Genomic DNA, 25,799 nt, shown 5'->3' with positions numbered 1-25,799 from the left:
TTTTAATTGACTATCGCTGTCTTATTATGTATCTATATATTCCTATCAACCGCTGAAGATTAGGGATGCAAACGATACATCGATGTTTTTAAAACATCGATAGTATCGGATGAAAATTCGATGTTTAACATCGATGTTTCAAAATTACTAAATATCAAAAAATTGACGATACATCGATGCCAACTTTGACGATGTTTTGAACATCCACATCTCTAAAGTTGCATTTATTGACGCCATTATTCTTCTATTGTTAAGTTGCTGCAAACTGATGTAAAAAGGGTAAGTTATTTATAATAATTGTTATAAATTATGATTGACTTCTAATGAATATTTTATACTAAATAAATAGGTGAACATCTTAATCGAAAGTACAGTATGGCCAGTGCAAAGGCGTGAGGTAAATATGTAGATCGTAAAGTAGTATCCCGGGCTTTTTGGAATAATGTTTTTATGTGGATAACACTTCATTTTTAAATCGCCTTTGTTTACCTTTGATAACAGCGTAATAGTTTTTATTTTCAGCTACTTTTACCAACATAATGGGCTGCTTTTTGATTACTTTTAAAAGGAAGTTGCTTGTACTGCTATCATTCTAATTTGTAATTATTAATATTAAGTTAAAAGAAAATTGCACATTTTTAATAACTTCTATTTTCCACCAGCTTCTTGCCGAAATCAATATGCCGAACAAAAGTAGGGTATGGCGCTATTTTAAAAAGATAAGTGCCAACTCCGCAAAGTGTCTATTGTTCAGCAAAACTCTAAGGACTTCCGGCAATACATCAAATTTACATTGTCACTTAGATAAAATCCACGGACATGAATTGACCCAGGAGTCGGAAGAAGATTCGCTGCCCACTGCAAAGCAAACAAAAATTCGTGATTTCGCCGTCGAAAATCAAGACTATGAATGCGAAGCACAGGAGGCAAGCTGTGCTACGGCATCTACATCTTTGAGTGCAGTAAGTATTCCATCTGGAAATGCTATAGATATAGAGTTTGTGCAACCCACCGTAAGTTCTATGTTTCAAAGAATGAAAAGCATTACTTGCAAAGCGCTATCAAAAAATATCCGAAGCAATAGTTGACTTTATTCTGCTTGATAACAAACCATATGCAGTGGTTGATGGCAAAGGCTTCTTACAGCTCATGAAACAAGTTGTGCCACTCTACAAGGTCCCCAGTAGAGAGACATTTAAAGCACGAATAGACGAGAAATACATGGTAATGTCAAGCACATTTAAGCAGTCGCTGAAAAAAATGTATTATTATTCTCTCACTTATGATATATGGACCGAAACTATGCAAACAAAGTCATTTGTTGGTGTCACTATACATTTCTTGGAAAAGGCAAAACAAGTGAGTGCAACGATCGGGATTTTTGAGTTAACAGAAAGTCATACAGTGGAATACCTAAAAAGGGAGTTGACAGAAATATTTAATGAGTGGGGAATATGCGACAAAAAAGTTACGGCAGTTGTATCAGACAATTACAGCACAATGCTGAAATTAAGTAGAGAACTTTTTGGAGAAAAGAAAATGATTTCATGTTTTGCCCATTCTATTAACCTGGTAGTAGCGAATGCTATTGAGAATTCGGTCAATGTTTCATTGGTAATAACACATGTTAGGAATATTGTGAAATATATAAAAAGATCCATTAATGCCAGTGATGAACTTAGAAAACAGCAAAAACTAGCTGGGGTGCTAGATGGCCAAATTAAGAAACTAATTTTTGACGTTAAGACGAGATGGAACTCGTGCTTCTATATGCTCCAACGATTCGTTGAACTTGTTGGATTGATTACAGAAATATTGCTTTCTCGATCATATTCACCTCCAATGATTTCTGGTAATGAGTTAGATGTTATAAAAGAAACCACTGAAATTTTGCAGCCATTTGAAACCATAACAAAGGAGTTGTCGGCTGAAAATTACGTGACTGTAAGTAAAGTTATACTACTCGTTAACTGTGTTCGAGACGTTTTCGTACTAAAAATCCCAAACATAATTGCACTCTTCAACTGAGACATGAGCTTGAGCAGCAGATAAATAAAAGATTTAACCGGTTAGAACATCACTCTATTCTTGCAGCAATTAATACTTTGAATGCCTTCGTACAACACTTAGACGTTACAGTAAGACCTGATAATGACACCTTAGATCAAAGTGACTCCCAATATCATGAACCGCGAAAGTTTGACATATGGGAGTACCACAACCGCTTAGCTCTTCAAAACTTAAAACAGCGACAACAGCCAGCATCGCCATTTGAAAGATATATTTCACATGAGATCCAGCTGTATCTTAAATCTCCTGTAAATCCAGTACATATTAACCAGAATGGGATAGAAATGTGGGAAGATCTAAATAGTGTTTTCCCAACTCTGTACAAAGTTGCTCTTCAGTACTTGCCGATAGTTGCTACGTCTGTGCCGTCTGAAAGACTATTTTCAAGGCAGGGGCAACAATAACTCAAGCACGAAATCGTATTGTATGTATGTATGTATTTATTTGAAAATTTGTTCCTAGCACAACAATTTTGACAAATTATTTAACAGTGCTAGTCATGAATAGCATGAGCTATAAAAATTGAACATTTATAATAATAAATTAGATCAATCAAATTAAATTAAATATAGCGGACAATAGTGAAATATTTATGTATGTAAATGTAAATCTTAAAACTAAAGAAAAGTAGTTAATAAATATTAAAAGACAGCAGTAGTGATGATAACCTTTGGCTGGTTATAGATTGAATAGTATTTAACAAACAAAGAAAGAAGACACAGAGAAAGGAAAAGGACTTAGAAATGAACATTTTAACAACAACAATTTGAGATCCAGTTTAAGAGTCGTTAAAAAATGATGTTAGCTCTTTTCTGAAGTGCAGAGCATTACTTAAGAGTCGAAGACTAGTAGGTAGCGAGTTCCAAAGACGTATTGCAGTAACAAAGAATTGGCGCTCAGAGGTTAGCGAGCGGTATCTGATGTGCTTAAGAAGAAGCACCGATCTTGATGATTGCAGAAAAATAAGCTTACGATATAGATAGTCAGGTTCCTTCGTGTGTATCAATTTATGGAGGAAGGACAGTGTTTTGACTTTTAAAAGATTTTCGAAAGAAATGTTTAGCAACCTTTCAGCATGTTGAGATACGTGGTCAAATCTTTTCAACCCATAAACATATCTAGCAATGTTGTTGTAAACAACATTTAGTTTGTTCTTGCACAGATAGTCACAGTTTGAGTAAATCACACAACCATGGAGTAGCGTAGGTATTAAGTACGCTTTAGCCAGAAGTAGTCGTATGTGCAAAGGCGTGAAATACTGTGTTGACCATAGTGTACGAAGCATTCCATACACTTTCCCAACCGTTCTAAAAATATGGTCTTTCCATGTCAATGTTTTGTTAAAAATTACACCTAAGTTTTTCGCCGTATCTAAGTATTCTATAACGGAATTGTCGAACACTACATTCTCTAAATCATTAGTGGGAAAAGACCTTCTATGAATAACAATACATTTTGACTTATTCGGGTTTATACATAAGCCATTCATAGCAGCCCATGAAAATATTTGATTCAAATCGTGGTTTAAGTTACTTATGCACAAGCTAGTTTGATCACGAGGACAACACGTAAATAACTGCACATCATCAGCGTAGATATGAACATTACAATACTTAAGGACATCGGGTAAGTCATTGATGTACAGAACAAATAACAGAGGACCCAGGATAGAGCCTTGAGGGACGCCTCTTAAGACATGAAGGAAGTCAGACTTTTCACCATCTATACATACTGCTTGAGTCCTATCGCCAAGATATGATCTTATAAGGGCAACTGCATGACCAGAGAAGTTAAATAGGTTTTCCAGCTTCCTACAGAGCAGAGTGTGGTCTACAGAATCGAAAGCTTCGGAGTGGTCAAGAAGTGTTAAGAAGGCAATGTAACTTTCATCCACTCGCTCACGAATTTCTTCTGTCACAGATAATAGTGCCGTTGTACAGCTCCGCTTTGACCTGAAACCGGACTGACTATCTGACAGGAGCTTGTATTCATGTACATATGATACGATTTGCCCATGTAGAATACGTTCAACGACCTTAGAGAGGAAAGGGAGTATGGCAATTGGTCGATACTCATTATTTTGTTTACGGATTGGAATAACTTTTGCAGCTTTCCAGTATATTGGGAAGACACCGGTCGTCAAAATTGAGTTGACCAAGTAAGTAATGTGGGGAAGGATTTTGGGAAGAATGACTTTTAAAAACTTTGAACATATACCATCAAGCCCCATTGCGTTAGACTTCACAGAAAGTATGGCTTGGATAACATCACAATTATCGACACAAATAAACTCGAAAGGGCTAGTGTCAACATTAACACGCACGGAGTAGTTATCAATACACACATTGTCGGCTGAGTTTGGTAGTCTTACAAAAGTATTATTTATTTCGTTGATGTCGACATCAGGGGGATGAGACAGGTCACTTTTGGGCTTACCAATTCCTATTTGTTTGATTTTGTTCCACTTTTCCTTTGTATTCAAAGCAGAACTAAACTTAAACTTAAAATAATTTGCCTTGGCCAGCCTTATGGCTTTGTTTGCAATAAACCGAGCTGTTTTAAAGCAGCTATGCGCTTCGACTGTTTTGTACCTTTTCAACCGTGAGTAGGCTTGGTTACGAAGGTGGATAAGGTGTTTTAATGTAGCATTGAACCAAGGGCTATTCTTGTATTTAAGTGTTTTTATTTTTAGAAAAAAAAAAAGAAAAAGATTATCCAAGCTATTGTTTTAAATACAATGAATTCTGTTTGTAATAAATAAAATCGTAGTGCAACTATTTATGTACGATGCGTATAACTTAAAACAATTTTAGGTTAATTTTTTACTTTTCACTGATCTCGGTTTTTTTTTATATTCATAGTTTATGTTGTATATGTATATGCATAACCATGCTGCCTGTTTTCAATGAATTGTTTATCGAATTGTATGTTCACTTAATAAATAAATTCGTAATGTATGTATTTATGTACGATGAGTACAAGTATGAAAAATGTTAAGTGAATTTTTGGCCTTTTGCCTGATATCAGTTTTTTCTGTTTTCTTATTATAATTTATGTTATACATGTATATATATTGACATGTTGTCTTATTTGAATGAATTGCTTAACAAATATCTTATATGTATGTATATAAGTAAATGTTTGGTCTCAGATGGAATTGAATAAAACAATAAATAAAAAAGAAAATATAAATAAAAATAATATTACTTATCAGTATTTTGGTATATCGCTCCTAGAGGTAGAGCCAGCAGCTAAATTCTACATAAGTATTTCCCATCAGCGCTGCTGATTTGACCCAGGCGAAAATTTGAATTTGAATTTTTTGCTTTGAAAACGCAACACAATTTTTGGTTTTGGCCGGTAACTGCATACATATATAATAAAACCTCTGCAGATTTTAAAGGGGCCTTTAAAATAAATACATTTCTCGTCGAATTTTTTTAAAAATTCCTCGATTTCGGGGTGTGTGAGCTAATGTCAGAAACCAGGCGACTATAAATATCAACCCACCCACGAGAGCCGCGTAGTTTTTCCAAGATTTAATTCTACTGAAAAAACATCGATGCATCGATGTTTTTCTTCCGATGTTTTTTTATCATCGATGTTTATTTTGTCGATACATTGAAACATCGATGTATCGATGTTGCTTCTCAAAATTTGCATCCCTACTGAAGATATCTGGCCCTATGCGCCGCCACATTGAACACCCTGTCAAAACGCCGCCAAAATGCCAAAAGTCCCCACGCAGTTGACGGATAAGATATCATACTTGTTTTATCCACAATGGTTCAAGTTTGCCGTTGACTTCAAATTATAACAGAGACCTTGTATTTACAGAAACAATTTTAAGATAGAGATGTTGCAGGGGCGAAAAATAGTGTGATGCAAGCTTCACAAAATTCTAGTAGGTCACATTCACCACTTACCACAGCAGAATTTGTTAAACTACCACTGTCTGTATTTATTATTTAACAATTATTTCGAAATTTTTTATTCAGCTAATCTGTAGAGAATTTTAATTTTTACCCCCTAAAACTCCAACAAGTGTATTTTGTGTGCTTAAATTATGTTAAAATTTGTGTTACAAGTTTGTGGTGTGGTGGAAGTGACCTACTAGAATTTTATGAATCTCCGCTGCTTTCCACTGAAGTTTTTTTTTTTTTTTTGAGATTTGATATAATGGCTGGAAAGTCTGATTCCACTGTCAGGTAAGTCTTCAAACTTGACAAGTAATTCAAAAATATTATCCGTGTTGTTTACACTTATAGAATACATAGAATTAGCGTAGAGGGTGAAACAAAAATACATATTTCAGTTACATCTGAGTATAACGCGTATTGAAATTTAGTAGGACAAATTTTATGCGCAGCAATTTCAGAGGTGTATTTAAAGTTTGTCGCTCAGCAGTCCATATAAAGTTTAAGCGTAAACGTATAAAGAAGTATACGTTTACGTTTGCGCGTGAAAAAGAAACGCCTATCCTTGCTTAGATAATGCTTACGAGACCCTTCTAGCGGCAGTGGTTAAATAACTACAGCTACAGCACATGGTGTACCGAAAAGCGCGGACACAACCCTCTGATGGCCATAGGGTATAACATATAGCTGAATCAGTTGCGATGAATTGTGGACACACATAGAATACATAGAATTAGTGTAGAGGGTGAAACAAAGACACATATTTCAGTTACATCTGAATATAATGCGTATTGAAATTTAGTAGGACAAATTTTATGCGCAGCAATTTCAGAGGTGTATTTAAAGTTTGTCGCTTATCAGTCCATATAAAGTTTAAGCGTAAACATAATAGAAGTAAAAAAGACACAGCTATTATTGTAGATTTGGTTCTTGACAAAAATTCCAATCTTCATATGTTTCGAATAATCTTGCAAATTTAAAAATATTTTTGTGTTCTTATATTAATTATAGAAATAGTTCTTGACAAAAATTCCAAGCTTGATATTCTACTTGTAAATCTTCTTCCTTGTTTTTATAACCAGGGCAAGTTGACCATTAAATTTTTTTAAATTATATGTATATATATATGATATTTAATTATTTAAACAAAGAAAAAGAATAATGATCGGATAAATGAAAGGAACAGGTGGATACGACAAAGGAAAAAATACAATTTTATAATTTCCTCAAAAAGTTAAAAAAGAATAATGCTATCATTAATTAAAGATCAAATTTTGCTTCATTAAAGAAGTTAATCAATTGATTCACTTTGGTAAGATTCATATTAATAAAAATATCATTAAAAGAAAAATTATTAATAAAAAGATCATATGAACTTCTAATCTCATTCAAAAAACGACAAAAAAAGTCTTATTATATACATCACCAATCAAACACACCTACAATAAAGAGAACGGAAAACTCCAATTTTGTGTAGATATGATTTATCATATGTGTGACCAGTTAAAATTCTGTTCTTTTAATATCATAAGAAGACAAACTAATTTTACGAAACCAACAAGAGTTTTCCTTATATTAAAAATTGAAGCAAACACATTTGGGTGATCCTTTGAATAACTTAAAAAATTTATATGAAAAGCATCAAAAATTATATTTCTTAAATTTTCTTTAGCCTCATCAACCGTGAATTTAACTTTTAAAAAACACCATCATAAATAGCATTTTTAGCTAATTATTCAGCTTTCTCATTACCATAAATGCCAACCACAAATCACACACAGAAGATTGCGCATTCACGAGTTCAAAACAACCCGGGAAAAACAGAATTGGTTTTTTTTACAAGGAGATATAAGATACCCGACTTCAGAACTCCTTCGATTGGAGGGGTACCGTTGGTACTTACTGACAGGGTTAAATATTTGGGAATTGTTCTGGACAAGAAGCTGTCCTGGAGGCCCAATGTGGAAGATAGGGCCAGGAAGGCCGCGGTTGCCTTGTACTGCTGCAGGGGGGCTATCGGAAAGAGATGGGGGCTCTCGCCAGGAGTAGTACACTGGCTTTATGAGATGGTGGTCAAACCGATTCTGCTATATGGGGTGCTGGTCTGGTGGAAAGCACTGACACGGCGAGCACCTCCAAAATGCTAGTGTCAGTGCAACGGACGGCGCTTATCGGTATCAGTGGCGCTATGAGAACAACACCTACCTTGGCACTGAATGTCATGCTGAATATACATCCAGTAGATATTGCGGGAAAGCCAGCCGCGGCCCGGTCGTTGGTCAGGCTTCGTGATATGGGTTATATGCTTTCTGATTTCGGACACTCTAGCCTTCTTACTAGTTTCGACTTTATCCCGGACAGGACGGACTAATGCATGCCGGTGGCCGCTCCCTATACAACCTTCACCCCAGTCATTCCCCCGAGGGAGGAGTGGAGAAGAGGAATTATCTGGGGCATGGGACCGGTTAACTTGTTCACGGATGGGTCGAAGTTGGACGGAAAGGTTGGCGGGGGGGGGGGGGGGGGGGGGGGTCTTTTGTCAAGAGCTAAATGTAAGCCGCAAGTTTAAGTTGGCTGATCACTGCAGTGTATTCCAAGCGGAAGTTGCTGCGATTAAGGATGCGGTGGATGAAATGCTATCCAGCGCTACTACGGTTAGGGAATTTAACATCTACTCTGATAGCCAAGCGGCTATAAAGGCCTTGAGCTCAACTACAGTGCGATCGAGGGTGGTCTGGGAGTGCCTGACCACACTTGCGATTGCATCGAATTGTTTTACAATTAAGATTATCTGGGTCCCGGGCCATAGTGATATTCCGGGTAACTGTCAAGCGGATCTCTTAGCCCGAATCGGTACAACTGAACCGGATGAAGATGGCTGTAGGGATTTCGGGATTCCGCTAGCCACCTGTGGATTGTTCTTCCATAGCTGGGCCTCGAGTCAGCTCAGCAAACGTTGGGCGGACACTATGTCTTGTAGGATATCAAGATCTTTCTGGCCGAAAGTGGATGGCAGGAGGTCTGCTGAAATAATTGGGTTCACTAAGGCTCACCTATCAATGGTCATTGGGGTTTTGACAGGGCACTGTCCCATGGGTATCCATGCGGTACGTCTCAATATATTGGAAACTCCATCCTGCTGCAGCTGTATGGAGGATGATGAGGTGGAATCACCAAATCACTTTATGCTTGACTGCCCAGCTTTTGCCAGAACTAGGCGAAAGTATTTCGGTCGTGACTCACTTGGCTTTCCCGAGGAGCTATCCAAGGTTGAGATCGGGATCATTCGGAACTTTATCGTTGCTACCCAACGATTCTCTAAGTAGTTATATCTACGTCACCGTTAGTTTAGTTTATTATATGTGGTATCACAACGGACCGTCATGTTGTCCAAGTGAGCTTCCTCTATCAGGGAAGCTACCACCCAACCTAACCTAACCTGGTAGAACATTATAAGGTGGTGGTACGTCGACATTAATGCAAGCATACGTAACTACCAACGTATCTTGTTTTTGTAATTCTCTGAATAATTTGTAGCCTAATATTATTTGGGGTGTTGACATTGCTCGGGTTTTTAATCAGATTCAGTTGTATGCGTAAAATTGCTTGAAAATAATTGATTCATTCACTGTTTTGACCAATGAAATGTCACTAAAAATTCACTTTTCTTCTCTTCTCTTCTCTTTTCTTCTCTTGTCTTGACTTGTCTTCACTTTCGCCTGCTGCGCTTTTGTTCAATAAATACAAAAATATTTTGTGTTTAAATTCATATGATAAAAAAACATGAAAATTTTTAATAAAACTTAAGTTGTAATATTACCGAATTTCGGATTTCAAAAGCTTTTTTTTAATAAACTAAGAACTTCCTAGTGTTCCGAATGATTATTTTGTCATTTTAAGGACCCCCTCTACCCCAAAAAAAGAAAAAAATAATAATAATTGGAAAATCGTGGCACCTTATTCAAAATATTATTATTTTTTAAAATTTGACATGAAATTAACTATCAGTAAAAATAACTACATTAGAGCAAGTATTAACATAGGCAACATCAATAGCTTCTTCAATGGCTAACAATTCACCAAAAGAAGAAAAAGCTTTATATATAAGTTAAAAGAAACTTCTAATCCATTATTTAAATACAAAATTCCACAACCAGTATTATCATCAGAAAGAGAAGCATCAGTATAAAAAATTGAAAAATAACGAGATTTATAATCATTTAAAATTTCATTATAATGATATTTAACAGTATTATTTGACAATAACGATTTTTTCATAGGTAAAGTTTTATCAAAAATTAACACATTCGGTAGTAGTGCAGTTTACGGTACCCACATTAAAAAGTTGGGCCAAGATTTTCGAGTGAGGTATCAAAAGACGCGTATTAATCTCGAGAACAATAATCCGAAGGCGGAAAAGAATTTTATCTCTGTCCGGAGATATTTGCAGTTGAATTTGGCGATTTTCATGTGGTTGTTGTTGTGTTTTTACCCACAAAAAAAATTGTGCATCATTTTTTTTTTGATGTTTTTGTGTATATTTTGAACGGGTAAAAGAGTTAACTTCCGCTTTCGGTTTCTTGATCTAGACGTGAATACGCGTCTTTTGATACCTCACTTGAAAATTTTGGCCCAAATTTCGGTAGGTACCGTAAACTGCACTATTACCACACATTCATATGCAACATCTTATTTTTCAAAAATCATTAAAGTTTCTCGCCGTGTGGCAGCACTGCGTTTTCGAACTGTCAACAACAAAGGAAATGTCCGCAAGTGGCAGCGCGCCTGCCTTCAATAACACATGGAAAATAATAACAAAAAGCAGCAAAACAAAAAACAACGAGAACAGAAAGCAGAGACGAAAACAAAGTCAGAAAAGAAATCGTGAAAATTTTCGGGAAAAATTCCGTTCTCCTCATTATCGTCATTTTCATCGTTATTTCACTTTGTTTTTGTTTATTTTCCTGACGACACGCTATTCAAATCGACCCAACTCATGATGGCGGAGTTCCATCGACTGCCTGACCAAAAATATACAGAAGCTGATTATCTTTTTCAGGTAAATACACCAACATATCTACTATAGAAAACCCATGAAAAATTCACTCATATTAACTTTTATTACATACATTATGCACCTTGTGTATCTATTTTTCTGTATTTTTCACGCCCTTACAAATCGCCGGATTTGTTGTTTTGTATGTTTGTGCTATATAACTTGCACCCGCTTCATCGACTATGATCACCAGCAGACAATCGAAATGGCCAAATCGGATGAAGAATATGATGTAGAATTATGCACTACGCCACCATTGCAAACAGGCGAAATGTACGATTTGGAATTGGTACCGCAAGAACCCAGTATTTTCTCATGGAAGGTTGTGAAACGTCGTCAGCGACCTCATCGTCGCAATACTGTATCGCATGGTGGTGCACCACCAGCGCCGCCGTCCACACCTACTTCATTGACGGCCAATAATACGCCTGTGCCCTCGCCCACCGCCTCCAACAATCTCAACGCTAATGGCAATGCCGACGATGAGCCACTTAATAGCTTACTCTACATTCTCGATTATGCACCCAAGTACAAAAAGAAACTCAAGGAACAGCAACGCACTGATGCCGAATTAGCTGAACTTTTCAATGTCATTACAATAACTAGTAGTGGTGTTGGTGGAAGTGGTGGTGGTGGCGCTAGTAGTAGCGGCAGCAATGCGAACAATGCTGGTGGTACATTAAGTGATGGCAATTCATCAAAATTGCTACCAGAACGTGGCATTAGTGCCAATTCACGTGTGATACGAAAACATGACGCTAATACAAAAATCTTTAAAATCCATCGAAATCCAAAAGAATTTTTTCGGGAATCAGGTAATATTATGGGCGTTGCGGGGGAAGGTGGTGGTGAAGATTCTGTATCGGCGCCTGAATATGATGATGTTGAAGAAGAGGAAATAGCACGTTTTCGAAGAACAGCACCTATCAAATTATCTTCTACAATGCGCGATTTTATACCAAGCGTTAAGCATTTTCGTTATCGCGTACAAACCAAACGAGAAAGACGTCTTGCAAAATTCACACGTTTCGAACATCAAGAGCGTATGGACTCGATGATGGAAAATTTTGATGCCGCCATGAAAATGAATGATGTCTAAAATGGTTGAGTGTACAACACTAGCTACTCAATAATGCCGGTTTTAATTTTGTTTCGGTTTTAAAATAAGGCCGGCGCTTATGAATACAGTACAGCATTTCTTTTATTTTCTATGAGGCAACAGGAAATGATGAAACGGGGAGAGGTAGATACATGAAAAGTAAACAGAATTTGTGGATGGAAATACTATGAATTGACGATGACGTTGCAGCTGCAGACGTCGACTTTCCAAATTGGTCTCAATGTTATGAAAACTATGAATTTGTTTCAGCTAAATTATTATCTAATAACAAGAATGAATAACACAATTTAGATATTGTGTTTATATTATTATCTAATAACAAGAATGAATAACACAATTTAGATATTCTGTTGTTTGTTCTTTGAAAACGTTTTGCATAAATTTACTTTAAACTTTACGAATAGATTCTTTCACACTTTTTTCACAATTTGTTTGAACAAAAATTAAAAAAAGCATAAAGAAAGAAAATTTAATATGAAATTATATTTAAAATGAATATAATTGTACGTATGTATTTCAAACTATTGTAAGAAGAGGCACTCCATTTAGCACGTCAGCCAGTGTGTTTGCATGCGTTCTGTTCATGTAATATGTATAGAGATACTCCATCGATGAACTGCAGTGCGTGCCGGGTTTTGCATCATAAATGCATCGACACGGTGGGTATCAGACGCACCGCTGACGTACTCTGTGCTTAAGCGGCTATATATGTACATATTTATGTATGTATCTATAGTATGTGCATATGTAGGTTGCATTAACTCTGTGTGTGAATTGTTTGTTTACATTTCTCTTATTATTTTGCGTTGTAAATGTGTGAGTAGCGAACACAATAAGCGCTGTGTTCCGATAAAAACAAATAAATATACATAAAAACCAAAACAAAATATCAATAACAAAACATATTTTTATTCACAACAATAGTTGGGGCGGTAATGGGGTGCAGTGCAGCTCTGCATATTTGCAGATGGGGTTTTCCTTCAACTTAACTTAAAATTTGTTTCAATTTTGAAACCTAATAAATAAATGATTACAATTTAAATTAAAACTGAAAATGAATAGAAAACTAAAGTTAATAGAAAATTAAAAATAAAGTTTAAATTTCAAACATATTTAGATAACAGATTACAAAAAAAAAATTTTTTTATACGAAGTTTGAAAAATATTACTCCTGCAAATAATAATTTTAACATTTCAAAACTTTCAGGAAATGTATTTATCACTTCAAGAAGAAGGGAGGGGAACCGAAGCTGGAAGAGGGTGGATTGGAGGAAAACAGAAAGAAAAGGGGTCGGTCCGTTAGCAATCAGAAGGGAAAGAGGAAGAATAGTATGTTGGGGTTACAAATGCACAAATCGCGTGATAGCGAGAGAGAAAGGAATTGGAAAAAGAAAACGCAGAAGAAAAAAGGATTAAGAGGGCTTAGAATAATCTCTGAATTTAAACAAATCAGTTCTATCGTCCTCGATAAGGGTTCTAACAGGGAATTGTTTAATAGGCACGCATGGTGCTAGAAGGGGGGTAACGACCTCCGACTATTGCCGCAGCTGCAGATGTACAGAAGAGGAGAGTATCCAGCACCTTCTCTGCCATTGTCCAGCGCTTAGAAGGCGTAGCTTGGTCATCCTTGGTAAACTTTTTCTTCATGACCTTGCTGAGGTCTCTAACTATGAAGTCAAGTTTCTATCAAAATATATAAATTCCTCGAAGTGGTTTGACCCGCTTTAGGCAGGGTAGGGGTCCTCTTTGCGACCGTATATGGTATTACAAGGGGCCCATTGGTGGTCTATGTAGTGAGCTGTTGCCATAGTGTCAAGCTCAGCCCTCGCAACCTAACCTAAAGGTTCGAGGAGCTAGACTCATAAACGGCAAAGGAGTGCCGACATCCTCAGTACTCCCCTAAACGTACGTGGGGTGTTTTTTACGGTTAAAACAAAAATAATATGAAGTGGAAATTTGAAGGTATTGGTAAAAAATAGAGAAAAGTGTGAATGGGTTTTCAAGGAAAAAGAGAAGGAAAAGCGAAAGAGATTGGAGCATAACGCACCAGTGATCAAAGAAGCGAAAACTAATTTGGTGGAACAAAAAAGTTTTTCTAAGCGGGTTCACCCCCCGGCATTGGCTTCTCAGTGAAAATTCATCTGCCTTGCAGATGCCGTACGGAGGACAATCGATGCATATCAAAAGAGATGCCCGGCCTGAATCTATTAAGAGGTGGGGACACAATATCGAATGCAAATTATGAATCAGGTACTCATTACAGGTATCGCACTACAGGATACGAATCGATACTAATTGAAGGTCGGCATTTGCTTCCAAAGTCTAAACTGCTTTCTGAGACTTTAATAGAGATTGGAGATGAACCAAAAAATATGTTATATTAAATTTATTCGACACGGCTATAATTCAAATATCATGAAGTTCTCTTTCCTGGTGCTACTAAAATAAAATATATTTTACAGTGATTATCCATTTTAGGAAGAATAAATTTATTCTGTTATACATAACAACTAACGCCTAAATTCAAATCAAATTTGAAATCGAAGCATTTGAAAATACATTTATTAATAACTACACATAAATGTATCAACTATTCACCATAACTAATTCTAATAACTACCTTCCAAGCGCTTTTACTATATGATTACATATAACGAAAATCATAGAAAAAAACTCTACATACATAGTACATGCCTAATGTTCATTCTTAAAGAAATTTTCTTTTAAATTTTGTTCAAGTTGCTCTGGATCGGTAAATGGTAGCTGACAAACACGATCATGACATATATAAACCGTTGTTTTACCATTTATCATTTTGAATTTTTGTTGTACACGTTGATTATAAGTATCATCCGGATATTGTGGATCAACATGTAATATAATCATGCCTGGTATATAGAATTTTTGACATATTTCAACAAAACGTCGTGTATCATTCGAATCTGGACCGACAACTGCTACCAAATCAAGACCATTTTCATGTAACAATAATGCAGACATCATAGCTGGTAGCGTATAACCGAAAGGATTAACATCAGCAAAGAATTCAAGCAGTTTAGAAGCGCGTTGCCTAAAGCTTTTTTCATCCAAATAATGTGAGAGTAAGATAAGATTGCGTGCAGCTATGCTGTTGCCACATGGTTCAGCGCCATCATGATCTGAAAAGTAGGAAAATTGTTTGAGCTCACATTTTATGTAACAATAAAAAAGACTTAAGCCCACTTGCAAAACATTAAGTTATTTTTTAGCTCAGAGTTAATTTCAAAAATTTGTGAAAAATGTAAGAGTTTAACCCCTCAGTTCCGTGCCAGGCCACTTGCTCAAACTTGTTCTTACGTAAGGCTAAACTGAGGCTTCGCGGTAGTGTATCTATCTTAGCTTAATGCCTTCCACGCCTTGGCATTTCTTGAATTCCCATATATGGCCCTGCTGTAGTCAGGAGCATTAGTACGCAGTTTCGAACCATCTCTTCAATCACACAAGAGCCCTTTTATTCGGTTTATGTGGTGTGAGTACTCACAATAACATATCACCCTTTACACTGGTGTGAGCATGCTGAAGGTTTTCACAACACCTGTTTTTAGTTACTTTGAACACTGACTTGACTTTGAGCTCTAATTTAGTTTTAGGTTGCCCAAAATCATTTGGTTACAAAGTAGCTCAATTCCCTTCTGCCCTCAAAAACCAACAATGATTATAAAAAACAATGAACTACCTTCTTTTAGGCGCACAATCACATTTGGAGAATTTTCTTCTGAATAGAAATAGGCGCCATGTGTATTATCCCAAAATCGTACATCCTGTATCTCCTGAAGTTCACGTGCCCATTTTAGCACGCTGCCATCTAACGAAGTTTTATAATAATCCAACAGACCTCTGATGAGAAATGCGTAGTCGTCAAGGAAGCCATCGATAGGTGTTGTACTGTAAAAAAAAAATTAACCACGCTTCGAGAAATAATTCATAATATAACTTACGCTATACTTTCCAGCGTTGCATCACCAGTGCCTCGTCCATAGCAAGAGCGGAGCAGCACTTTTCTTTCGTTATCATATAAATGCTTGTGCATAAATTTATATAAATCTTCAGCTGCTTTTGCATATTCGTCCCGCTTTTCGCCACCACAATTTGCCAATTGAGCTAAACCCGACAACACTAAGCCATTCCATGCACAAATAATTTTTGTATCCAAATGTGGACGAGGACGTTGATCGCGTATTTTGTGCAACACTTCATTGGTAATATAAAGTACCCGCTGTAATTGCTCTTCAGTTAAGCCAAATTTATCACATGTCTCAGCAACGGAACCACGAACAATGTGTATATTTTTCGCAGTTAGATGACCATGCGGATCACTTTTGGGTTCAACATTGCCCGTTGCACGCAAGTCGTAGTGAAAAGTGTAAATTTCAAATATACGCTCCATGTCCAATTTTAATTCTTCATAAAGCGTTGCATTTGCATCCACAGCCGCCTTCACTTCAGCCCAAGTCCAAGCATAGAACGCACCTTCGACTTTTGCTCTAGCATCTGCTGTAGGTAAAGAATCAGCATCTTCGCCAGCAAAGAAACCACCCCCAGGGTGACGTAAATCTTTCATTAAATAACGAAATATACCATCAGCATAGCGCATATATATCTTATCGTTTGTTAGCTTATAAGCACTGGCATATGCGGTCATAAGTTGACCTTGATCATAGAGCATTTTCTCAAAATGTGGCACATGCCAAACACGATCCACAGAGTAACGCGCAAAACCACCAAACACATGATCATGTATACCACCGTGACCAATGTGTTGTAAGGTTTGCAGCACCATATCGAGCACATCTGCATCTTTGGTGATAATGTAGGCATGTAAAAGGAATTTCAGACGTGAAACTTCAGGAAATTTCGGTTGTGTACCAAAACCGCCGTGTTGTTGATCATAACGTCGCTTAAAGATGCGTAAAGACTCTTGCAGTTTGGCGTCCGCACTGCCTGGTTCAAATACAGCTGTCGTCGATTTTTCGCTTAGTGATTTTTGTATTGCTGCTATAACATGTTTGCCTGTTACTTTTAGCTCATCTTGATTGGATTGCCATTTGGAGGCGATAGTTTTGAGCACAGTAGAGAATGAGGGCATACCCCAACTGCAAATAATTATAATAAAATCAACCTTAGGACTGGTACTGACCCCTTATAATATCGTAACCACTCCGCTTCAGAATATCTTATCTATGACTAGATTCCTCAGAGCTAAATTTTGCACAGCTCGATATAGGTATATATACGTGAGTCGTTTTTAAAAGAAAATCGCTACTGAGGTGAGCTCTAAAACAGGTATCTTTTAAGCAATTTCTTAAATAAACTAATAAGATAGATATTTTTTTGGAGATATGGGAGAAGGACGTTCCTCCACTTAGCTGTCGGTATGTGTTAAGGGGTTTCCTACAGAGCAAAACAACAATTTATTCTGTTTCTCGCGATTGAACTTGGCTCGAAGGAAACTTATTTGACAATCTTTTCAACACTCAGTTTTTGTAGTAATCGCACAACACAGCATATGTCATTAATCCGGCACTAGCGCCTTCTGGTACTACCCCTACTCTTTTTGAAACCATTTTTTTTACCCCAATCTTCCGATAATACAAAAAAGAAAATAATACATAAAAAAAAAATCCCCCAGCGGGTTAGGGGGGTCAGAATATACCCGCGGTAGGTATGCCTGTCGTAAGAGGCGACTAAAATACCAGATTCAAGGGGCTGTGTAGCGCAACCCTGCAGGTTGCCAGCGCAACATATAGCTTCTCCAAACCCAATTGTCAACCTCACCTATCCGCGGCGAATCCTGTTTCACTAACAGACGAGGCTCTGGCGACCCTAAGCTCCTTATGGAACTTGGGGATGGCGAGGGAGGGGATGGCCTGAAGGTTTAATGTGGCCACATAAATCGTTCCCGAGATGGTCGGGTCAGCACCTTAATGGTGCTGTGGTACCGGAGCGTACCGGATCTGTATCCGGCAAAGGACCATCACATCGATAACACTCCCCAAAGCCTTCGGGGAGCAACCTTATCGCCACAACAACAACAACAACAACAACCGGAGCGTACCGGCAAAGGACCAGCACATCGATAACACTCCCCACAGCCTTCGGGGAGCAACCTTATCGCTACAACAACAACAATACATAAAAAACTTACCGATCATGTGGAGGAAAGTAAGTGCCTGCCGTAATTGGCGCCAAATCTGGTGTAAGCCAAACAGACATTGGCCAACCCCCACTTCCGTTCAACATCAATACAAATTGCATATAAATTTTATCGATATCCGGACGTTCTTCGCGATCGACTTTGATATTGATAAAATTTTTATTCATTATAGCTGCAACAGCTTCGTTTTCGAATGATTCGTGTTCCATAACATGACACCAATGACAAGTAGAATAACCCACGGAGAGGAATATTAATTTATTTTCTTCACGTGCACGTTTGATTGCTTCATCACACCATGGATACCAATCTACGGGATTGTGTGCATGCTGCAACAAATATGGTGATTTCTCATTAATTAAACGATTCGTATGGCTCGTAGTCGCTTTCGTTCCACCATCCGCTAAAGTACTTGGTAGTACTGTATCTGCTTTTGAATTGCTTTGGGTATTATCCGACATTTTGCGTGTGGATACGCTATAATAACTAATATTAATAAGAAAATTAAAAATTAAGATTTTTTGCAAGCAAAGTACTTGCCTATTATAATCAAATTCCAAAATACTTCTTTTTACTGTATTCCCACAGCTGGTTTGCCTTGATGGTGTTGCTGTGGAAGAGAAAAGATGTTTGCACTTCGCTGTTGCTGCTGGTTGTTTGCTGACCGTTTTCGCTATAAACTTTCTTATCCAATTTAGATATGTTATATTATTCAACATATCAGCAATAAATATACAACAAAACGTTGTAGCTTATAGATTCGCGAACTGATTACGGCACTCACCATTAATTCATTCCTCCAACGCGTGCTACGTTATTGTAATTTGTATTTTCTTTGTTATTTTGTGTCATCGTTCACAGCCAATAATCTTCAATAATAAAATCAGATGGGATGGCAAACATCAGTTAGCAGGTTTTTAGTCCCTTGTTGTTGCTGTTGAAATAATTGCCGCCAATGGTGTTGTAAACGGAATTAATTAATTATTTTGTCCTCTTTTGTTGTTTGAATCTTCGGCTTTTTTAACAGGCTGCAGAAAGCAATAAGCATTTTTTTGTAACTAAACAAATGCCATTATTTGCAAACGAAGCACGGTTGCTTTATTGACAATACGGATTCTGTTCACTGCCTCTCAAACTCTGCATTCATTCGCTTGTAGGGTGGGACTTCGAATCGAATTAAAAACAATAACCCTGGGTGGGTCCAATACCGGTTTAGGGATCAAAATAAAATGCGCGCAGAACTAAATATATGTGCCTACGTATTCACATTTGTAAAAGGAGCCGAAATGTGTAGGTGATATTTAAACTTGGTTGATAGGCTATAATCAATGTGATTCACTCCAAGGGACTAGTTTTGGATGCCCGCCAACTTTAGGAAATGTCAAACCGGGAGACTTGGGTGTTGAAGGATGAAGTGTGAAAATCAAAATTAACATTTCAGGCGCTAATGTATAGTTTCACAAATAAACAACAGATGTTTGAATGTAAGCCCAAGTAAATTTTCAAACCCTTCTCATACGTACATATATCTTCATCTTAAGTATGAGGTAAGAAACATGTCAAAGGAGTGTTTATGCCCCTAGAACCTAATAAAGTATTTTGCATCACTGATTTCGCTTATTCTTTCAGCCAATCGCAATATACAATTTTTTTAAAAAAACGGCACCTTTTTTGGGTATTTTGCCTTGAGAGCAATTTGAAAACATGTTCGCCTTGGGTAATTTTATTTGAATTTATTGTTCATTATTAATTTTTTGAAAAAAATATGCAAAGTGAGCATATAAATTTATTATATAACTTTTCTTTTAGTGTTTTGTTTTAATAACTAGGTTAATTGGGTGATCAAAAGTCCGTGTTAAGCTGACAGCGAAAGCGCCTGTTTTTTTAAATAACTTTTAAACAGTTAGAAAGAGTTAAATTTCGCAATTAGTTTCTTATAACGGGCAGTGATGCGCATCCGTTGATACCACTTTCGACCATATCCGACCAATTTTGGACATGAACAATAAATGGCCTAAACAGTCCTAAACGAGTAGCGCTTCCCAAGGCAGTCGGTTCTATGTACCGGAGCGACTCGGGATTTTTCCCGACCAAGGACTATCATTTCAGTGTGACCCCATCTAATTTGTTTCGTCCCTCCCACAAATTGTCATCCTCCCAGCAGCTCCTTGCAGCAGGACTGCTCCATATTCTCTTACTCCGGGAAGGCATCGAATCCAATCCGGGTCCGTCTCCTGACCCCGGTCATGAGAAATGGTTTTGCTGCATCTGCCGGAAAAGAATCTTTTTAGGACGGTCATACTCTGTTCAGTGTGTCTCGTGCAAGGGATGGTTGCATAGGACAGGTTGTTCTGGGCTTGATCCCAAAACCCGACGTCCACGTAACTTTTATAAATCTTTTGTGGCTCCTTGCTGTTCACGTCCAAGGGCGTCCCGTAGTCTACGCCTTAGCGCCCCCACTACCTTCCAGCAGCCCCGCTGCTCAGCAAGCCACAACAAGTACCCGCTGCTGCTCGCGCCCACGGCGCCAACAACTCAAACAGCTGATACCACTCATAACTACTACCTTCGTAGTAGAGTTGGTAGCAATGCTGAGCATCAGCCCCTGCCCCCGTCTTCTCCCCCCCTCTTTTCCGGCAGCAATCGTGCAGGTCAGGGAATTAGACTCTTAGTCCCTACTTCCGTTTGCACCGTCTGCCAGCACAGAATATATAGGTTTGCGACATCCGCCCAATGCAGCTCCTGCCTTGGGTGGTGCCACTTTCCCAGATGTTCTGGTCTCCGCGACGGCAACCCCCCGACGGGTTTCATCGCGCCATGTTGCCAGGTCGCAAACCCAAATCATCCGGGTACCCCAATGCTTACCCAAGGACGCCCAGTCCCAGGGCCACAACAGCAATTGCGTCCTGGCCTTCCACAACCCAGGCGTAGTCACCCGTCACTTACCCCCAGAGTGGCGACGTCTCCCCTTATGCACTTCAGAATCCTGCAGTTAAACTGTAATGGACTAACTGGGAAGATTACGGAGATAGTCGATTTCATGAAGCGGCACAACATCCGCATTGCTGCGATTCAAGAGACTAAACTCACAGCAAGATCTGCATTGCAGACCTGCTCTGGGTATAACGTCCACAGGAAAGACCGCGAGAGCGGAAGTGGAGGCGGTCTCGCGTTTATCATACACCACTCTGTGCAATATTATATATTTGATCCTGGCATCGACCGCAGGGACAATGTCTTAGAACTTCATCGCCTATCTGTCCGGTCAGGCGATGCAAACCTAGAAATCATCAACATCTACATCCCTCCTGCCACCTGTTGCCCCAGTGGATATCGCCCTAATATCAGGGCCTTACTCACTGGCAACAATCGCATTATCTTAGGTGATTTCAATGTCCATCATGATCTATGGCATTCAAACTTGCGAGCGGACAGTAGGGGTGAGATGTTGGCGGATCAAATAGAAGAAACGACGTTCTGCACAATAAACGGAGACGCCCCCACACGTATGGTAGGAAGCTGTCACAGCTCGCCAGATATCTCAATCGTGAGCGCAGAACTCGTAAACTGCGTCAACTGGCAGCCGATGGTAACATTGGCACCCGACCACCTGCCCATACTTATTTCGCTTGAGCGTACCGCCGACTTCATCGTCACCAAAAAACGCACTTTCATAAACTTCAAAAATGGAAAGTGGGAAGAATATAAATCCTTTACAGACAGCCGCTTTGCTGCCCTCCCTATCCCGACTGATGCCCGCCAAGGGGAGCGTGCCTTCCGTAAGGTCATTAAATCCGCCTCGGCACATTTCATTCCCGCCGGGAGAATTCCCGAAATCCGACCCCACTTCCCGGCGGAGGCCGCAAAGTTAGCGAGAGAACGTGACCTTATAAGACAGCTTGATCCAGGCGATCCCCAAATAAGGGATATAAACCAACGTATCAGATTGCTTGTGGATGAACACAAGCGGGCGAAATGGGAGGAGCACCTAAGAGGTTGTAACCTCTCTACCGGTATGGGTAAACTTTGGTCCACCGTAAAGTCCCTATCGAATCCGACTAAGCACAAAGACAAAGTTTCCATCGCCTTTGGCGACAAAGTGCTGTCGGACGCGAAAAAATGCGCGAGCGCTTTCTGACGACAATATATAATGCATCCTACGGTCGACAAAGATAGACGGAAAGCCAATAGACACGCACATAAACACAAATTCAGCGCGTCACCAATCACCATCACCGCTAAAGAGGTTGAGGACGCCATTGGTCTTGCTAAATCATCCAAAGCAGTGGGCCCAGACGGCATAGCCATGCCGATGCTTAAAAGCCTAGGGAAAGAGGGTTTCAAATATTTGGCGCATGTCTTCAATTTGTCTCTTTCCACCTTTGTCATACCTGAGAAATGGAAAATGGCCAAGGTGGTCCCGCTACTAAAGCCTGGGAAACCAGCTAACATAGGTGAGTCGTATCGTCCGATATCCCTCCTATAGCCAGTGGCAACGACGCTTGAAGCCATTTTGCTCCCTTATTTCCAAGCAAATTTGCAGCTAGCCCCTCATCAGCATGGCTTCAGAAAAATCCATAGCACTACCACCGCGCTAAATGCCATTAGCACCCAAATAAATTGCGGTTTAAATCAATACCCCCACCATAGAACAGTACTCGTAGCGCTAGACCTATCAAAAGCTTTCGATACGGTCAACCATGGCTCGTTACTGCAGGACCTGGAAGGGTCTACCCTTCCCCCATGTCTTAAAAGGTGGACCGCAAATTATCCGGGTGGTCGGCAGGCATCGGTGCAATTTAGAAACGAAGCATCAAAACCAAGGAGAATTAAACAAGGGGTGCCACAGGGTGGTGTCCTATCCCCACTTTTGTTTAATTTCTACATATCTAAGCTACCTTCACCACCGGAAGGAGTCACAATCGTTTCCTACGCCAATGACAGCACAATAATGGCCACAGGCCCAGGCCCAAAGATCGATGCGCTATGCAATAAAATAAACGGCTACCTCCCTGATCTCTCCAGTTTTTTCGCCTCGCGAAACCTGGCATTATCACCGACTAAATCTTCCGCGACCTTATTTACAACATGGACGCCCCAAATGTCGACCATTTTGAACATCCACGTCGATGGCTCTACGCTACCGACTGTCCTACACCCCAAAATCTTGGGTGTGACGTTTGATCAGGATCTACATTTTGGTGAGCACGCAGCCGCAATTGTTCCGAGAATTCAGAGCCGTAACAAAATCCTCAAATCCTCAAATCCCTCCCTGGCAGTACTTGGGGAAAAGATAAAGAAACGCTCATGACTACATACAAAGCAATTAGCCAGCCGATTACGTGCTACGCGTCACCCATATGGTCGCCAAGCCTAAAAATCACCCACTGGAAGAAACTACAGGCCTACCAAAATACTGCTCTCAGAATCGCCACGGGCTGTCTTCTTATGTCCCCAGAACACCATCTGCATAATGAGGCGAGAATACTCCCCATCAGGGAGAGAAATGAGATGCTGACCAAACAGTTCCTGTTGAATACCCAGAAACCTGGGCATCCCAACAGACATCTGATTGATGAACCAGCACCGCCTAGGGGCTTAAGGAGTCATCTCCGTAAGCATTTTGAGGAAATACGGCACCTGAGAACCCAGCCGTATGAAGTGAAAAACCACAAGCAGGTCCTTGGTGAACTCCATAAACAGGCGTCGGACCTTTATGCCGGGAATTGCCCGGTGAATCCAGTGCTTAACGAAAATTATCCAAAACTTGCGGAAGAGGAACGCATACTCCCCAGGGAAACGCGTGTCACTCTTGCTCAACTTCGTTCTGGAAACTGTAACAGGTTAAACTCTTACCTATCCAGAATCAAGCCCGACATACAAAATGTATGCGCCGCTTGCAACGTGTCCCCACATGACACCAACCATCTCTTCAATTGTAATGTGGAACCAACGCCTCTAACACCCCTTTCCTTATGGTCCACCCCTGTTGAAACGGCAAGTTTCCTTGGACTCCCGTTAGAGGATATTGATGACAATTTGTGATCGGTCGCGGCTATTAGGTGGGGCGAGCATTGCTACAACAACAACAACAACAACAGCAGAAAATATAGTAACGCGCCGGACACCGCCGCCACCGCCGACGCCCTGATATTTTTGACATTCGGCGGCGGCGTGCGAAAAACGACAAAAATCGGCGGCGGCGTTTGTCGGCGGCGTATATCTCTATACCACGACTTCCGCTACACGTTGGATCTATCATTTCCTCAATTAGTTCCGCTGGTGTGATCAAAGCACCGGTTATTTGATGTTATGTGAGTAGGAGAGAGCACAAGTCAACCCGCCAGAACGCAGCAGAAGTGGAAGCATAGCCATAAAGCACTTCGTACGGCCGCCAAGGAAAAAATTGACTACCAGCGACCATGGAAAAACAGTTGGTAGGATGACGAATACCGCGTTGCAACCGAAAGAAGACGCTGCCTACAGGGCTACGTTCAAAGCTACCCCGAGTTGAAAAGGGAAACAGAACGCCTTTTGAGGAAGAAACAAGCAGATACAGGAAGGCGTGAGTGCGTGGAGCTTGAGCTGCTAGCCATCAGGAATAGCGCCCTCATATTTTACCAAAAAAATTGGCGACAGACGGAAGGTTTTAAGTCCAAAGTCCTGTAAGAACAAAAACGGCGACCTTGTAACCGACTTCCAGAGAGTACTTAGATAATTAAAGCCCCTCCCGATTATGACGTAAACTGCGTCAACTGCAGCCGATGGTAACATTCACATCCGACCACCTACCTATACTCCTTTCCCTAGAGCGATCTGCTCAATTCATTACTACTGAAAAACGCGCTTTCATCACTTTTAAAAGAGGGAAGTGCGAAGATTACAAAACTCATACTTACAATTGTTTTGCTGCCCTTCCTATCCCAACTGATGCCCGTCAAGGGAAGCGTCCTTCGGCAAGTTTATTGAATTCGCTTCGGCTCGTTTTATTCCCGCCGGAAGAATCATGGAAATCCGGCGACATTTTCCAGCGGAGGCCACAACTCTAGCGATAGAACGTGAGTGCATGTTTTCAGCCTGTCCCTGTCCACCTTCGTCTTCCCCGAAAAATGGAAAATCGCTATTAAAGAATCTTATCGTCCGATATCTCTCCTATCGCCAGTAGCCAAAACTCATAAAGCCATTTGCTTCCCTATTTCACTACAAACTTGCGTCTTGTAAATCATCAGCATGGCTTTCGAAAACTACATAGCACTACCACCGCTAAACGCTATTAACACGCAGATAAATTGCGGATTAAATCAAAAACGCCACCACAGGACAGTACTCGTTGGGCTAGACCTATCAAAAGCTTTTGATACGGTCAACCACGGCTCGTTACTGCAAGACCTGGAAGGGTATCTTCCTCCAAGTGCATAGTGCAAAAGGTGCACCGCAAATTAT

The 25,799-nt window shown here is 39.5% G+C and overlaps 2 protein-coding genes across 10 annotated transcripts; one reads left to right on the top strand and one right to left on the bottom strand.

Annotated features, from left to right (window-relative positions):
• Window positions 1-10,798: 10,798 nt before the first annotated feature.
• Window positions 10,799-13,064, top strand: LOC137245367 (uncharacterized). 3 transcript variants are annotated; one of them, XM_067775920.1, is made up of 3 exons: window positions 10,799-11,046; window positions 11,237-12,146; window positions 12,212-13,064. In XM_067775920.1, the coding sequence occupies exons 1-2, from the start codon at window positions 10,984-10,986 to the stop codon at window positions 12,140-12,142; spliced, it is 969 nt and encodes a 322-aa protein (XP_067632021.1). In that variant the 5' UTR covers window positions 10,799-10,983; the 3' UTR covers window positions 12,143-12,146; window positions 12,212-13,064. The 3 variants fall into 3 exon arrangements, with proteins under 3 accessions (XP_067632021.1, XP_067632020.1, XP_067632022.1); XM_067775919.1 differs by having other exon boundaries at window positions 11,237-13,064; XM_067775921.1 differs by having other exon boundaries at window positions 10,800-11,046; window positions 11,240-13,064.
• On the bottom strand, window positions 12,938-19,450 carry LOC137245365 (spermatogenesis-associated protein 20). Of its 7 annotated transcripts, none has more exons than XM_067775915.1 (6): window positions 19,141-19,450; window positions 18,897-19,036; window positions 18,348-18,842; window positions 16,141-17,295; window positions 15,879-16,087; window positions 12,938-15,321 (listed from the first exon to the last, which is right to left on the bottom strand). In XM_067775915.1, the coding sequence occupies exons 1-6, from the start codon at window positions 19,141-19,143 to the stop codon at window positions 14,858-14,860; spliced, it is 2,466 nt and encodes an 821-aa protein (XP_067632016.1). In that variant the 5' UTR covers window positions 19,144-19,450; the 3' UTR covers window positions 12,938-14,857. The 7 variants fall into 7 exon arrangements, with proteins under 7 accessions (XP_067632016.1, XP_067632017.1, XP_067632019.1 ...); XM_067775916.1 differs by having other exon boundaries at window positions 18,348-18,833; window positions 18,897-19,040; window positions 19,141-19,449; XM_067775918.1 differs by having other exon boundaries at window positions 18,897-18,966; window positions 19,141-19,449.
• Window positions 19,451-25,799: the final 6,349 nt, after the last annotated feature.

This window comes from Eurosta solidaginis, chromosome 3, assembly GCF_040869045.1.
Source record: "Eurosta solidaginis isolate ZX-2024a chromosome 3, ASM4086904v1, whole genome shotgun sequence".
NCBI classification, from domain to species: Eukaryota; Metazoa; Arthropoda; class Insecta; order Diptera; family Tephritidae; genus Eurosta; species Eurosta solidaginis.
The sequence above is the reverse complement of the archived record's forward strand: the minus strand, read 5'-3'. Positions and strand labels throughout refer to the sequence as shown.

Bases quoted from the DNA above. Each gene is read 5' to 3' on its own strand.
- LOC137245367 (XM_067775920.1), top strand. From the start codon at position 10,984: ATGATGGCGGAGTTCCATCGACTGCCTGACCAAAAATATACAGAAGCT. The intron at 11,047-11,236 runs GTAAATACACCA...TATGATCACCAG, and splicing joins AAGCTGATTATCTTTTTCAG to CAGACAATCGAAATGGCCAA.
- LOC137245365 (XM_067775912.1), bottom strand. From the start codon at position 19,075: ATGTTGAATAATATAACATATCTAAATTGGATAAGAAAGTTTATAGCG. The intron at 17,296-18,347 runs GTAAGTTTTTTA...AATTATTTGCAG, and splicing joins TACTTTCCTCCACATGATCG to TTGGGGTATGCCCTCATTCT. The intron at 15,322-15,878 runs GTAGTTCATTGT...CCTACTTTTCAG, and splicing joins GATTGTGCGCCTAAAAGAAG to ATCATGATGGCGCTGAACCA.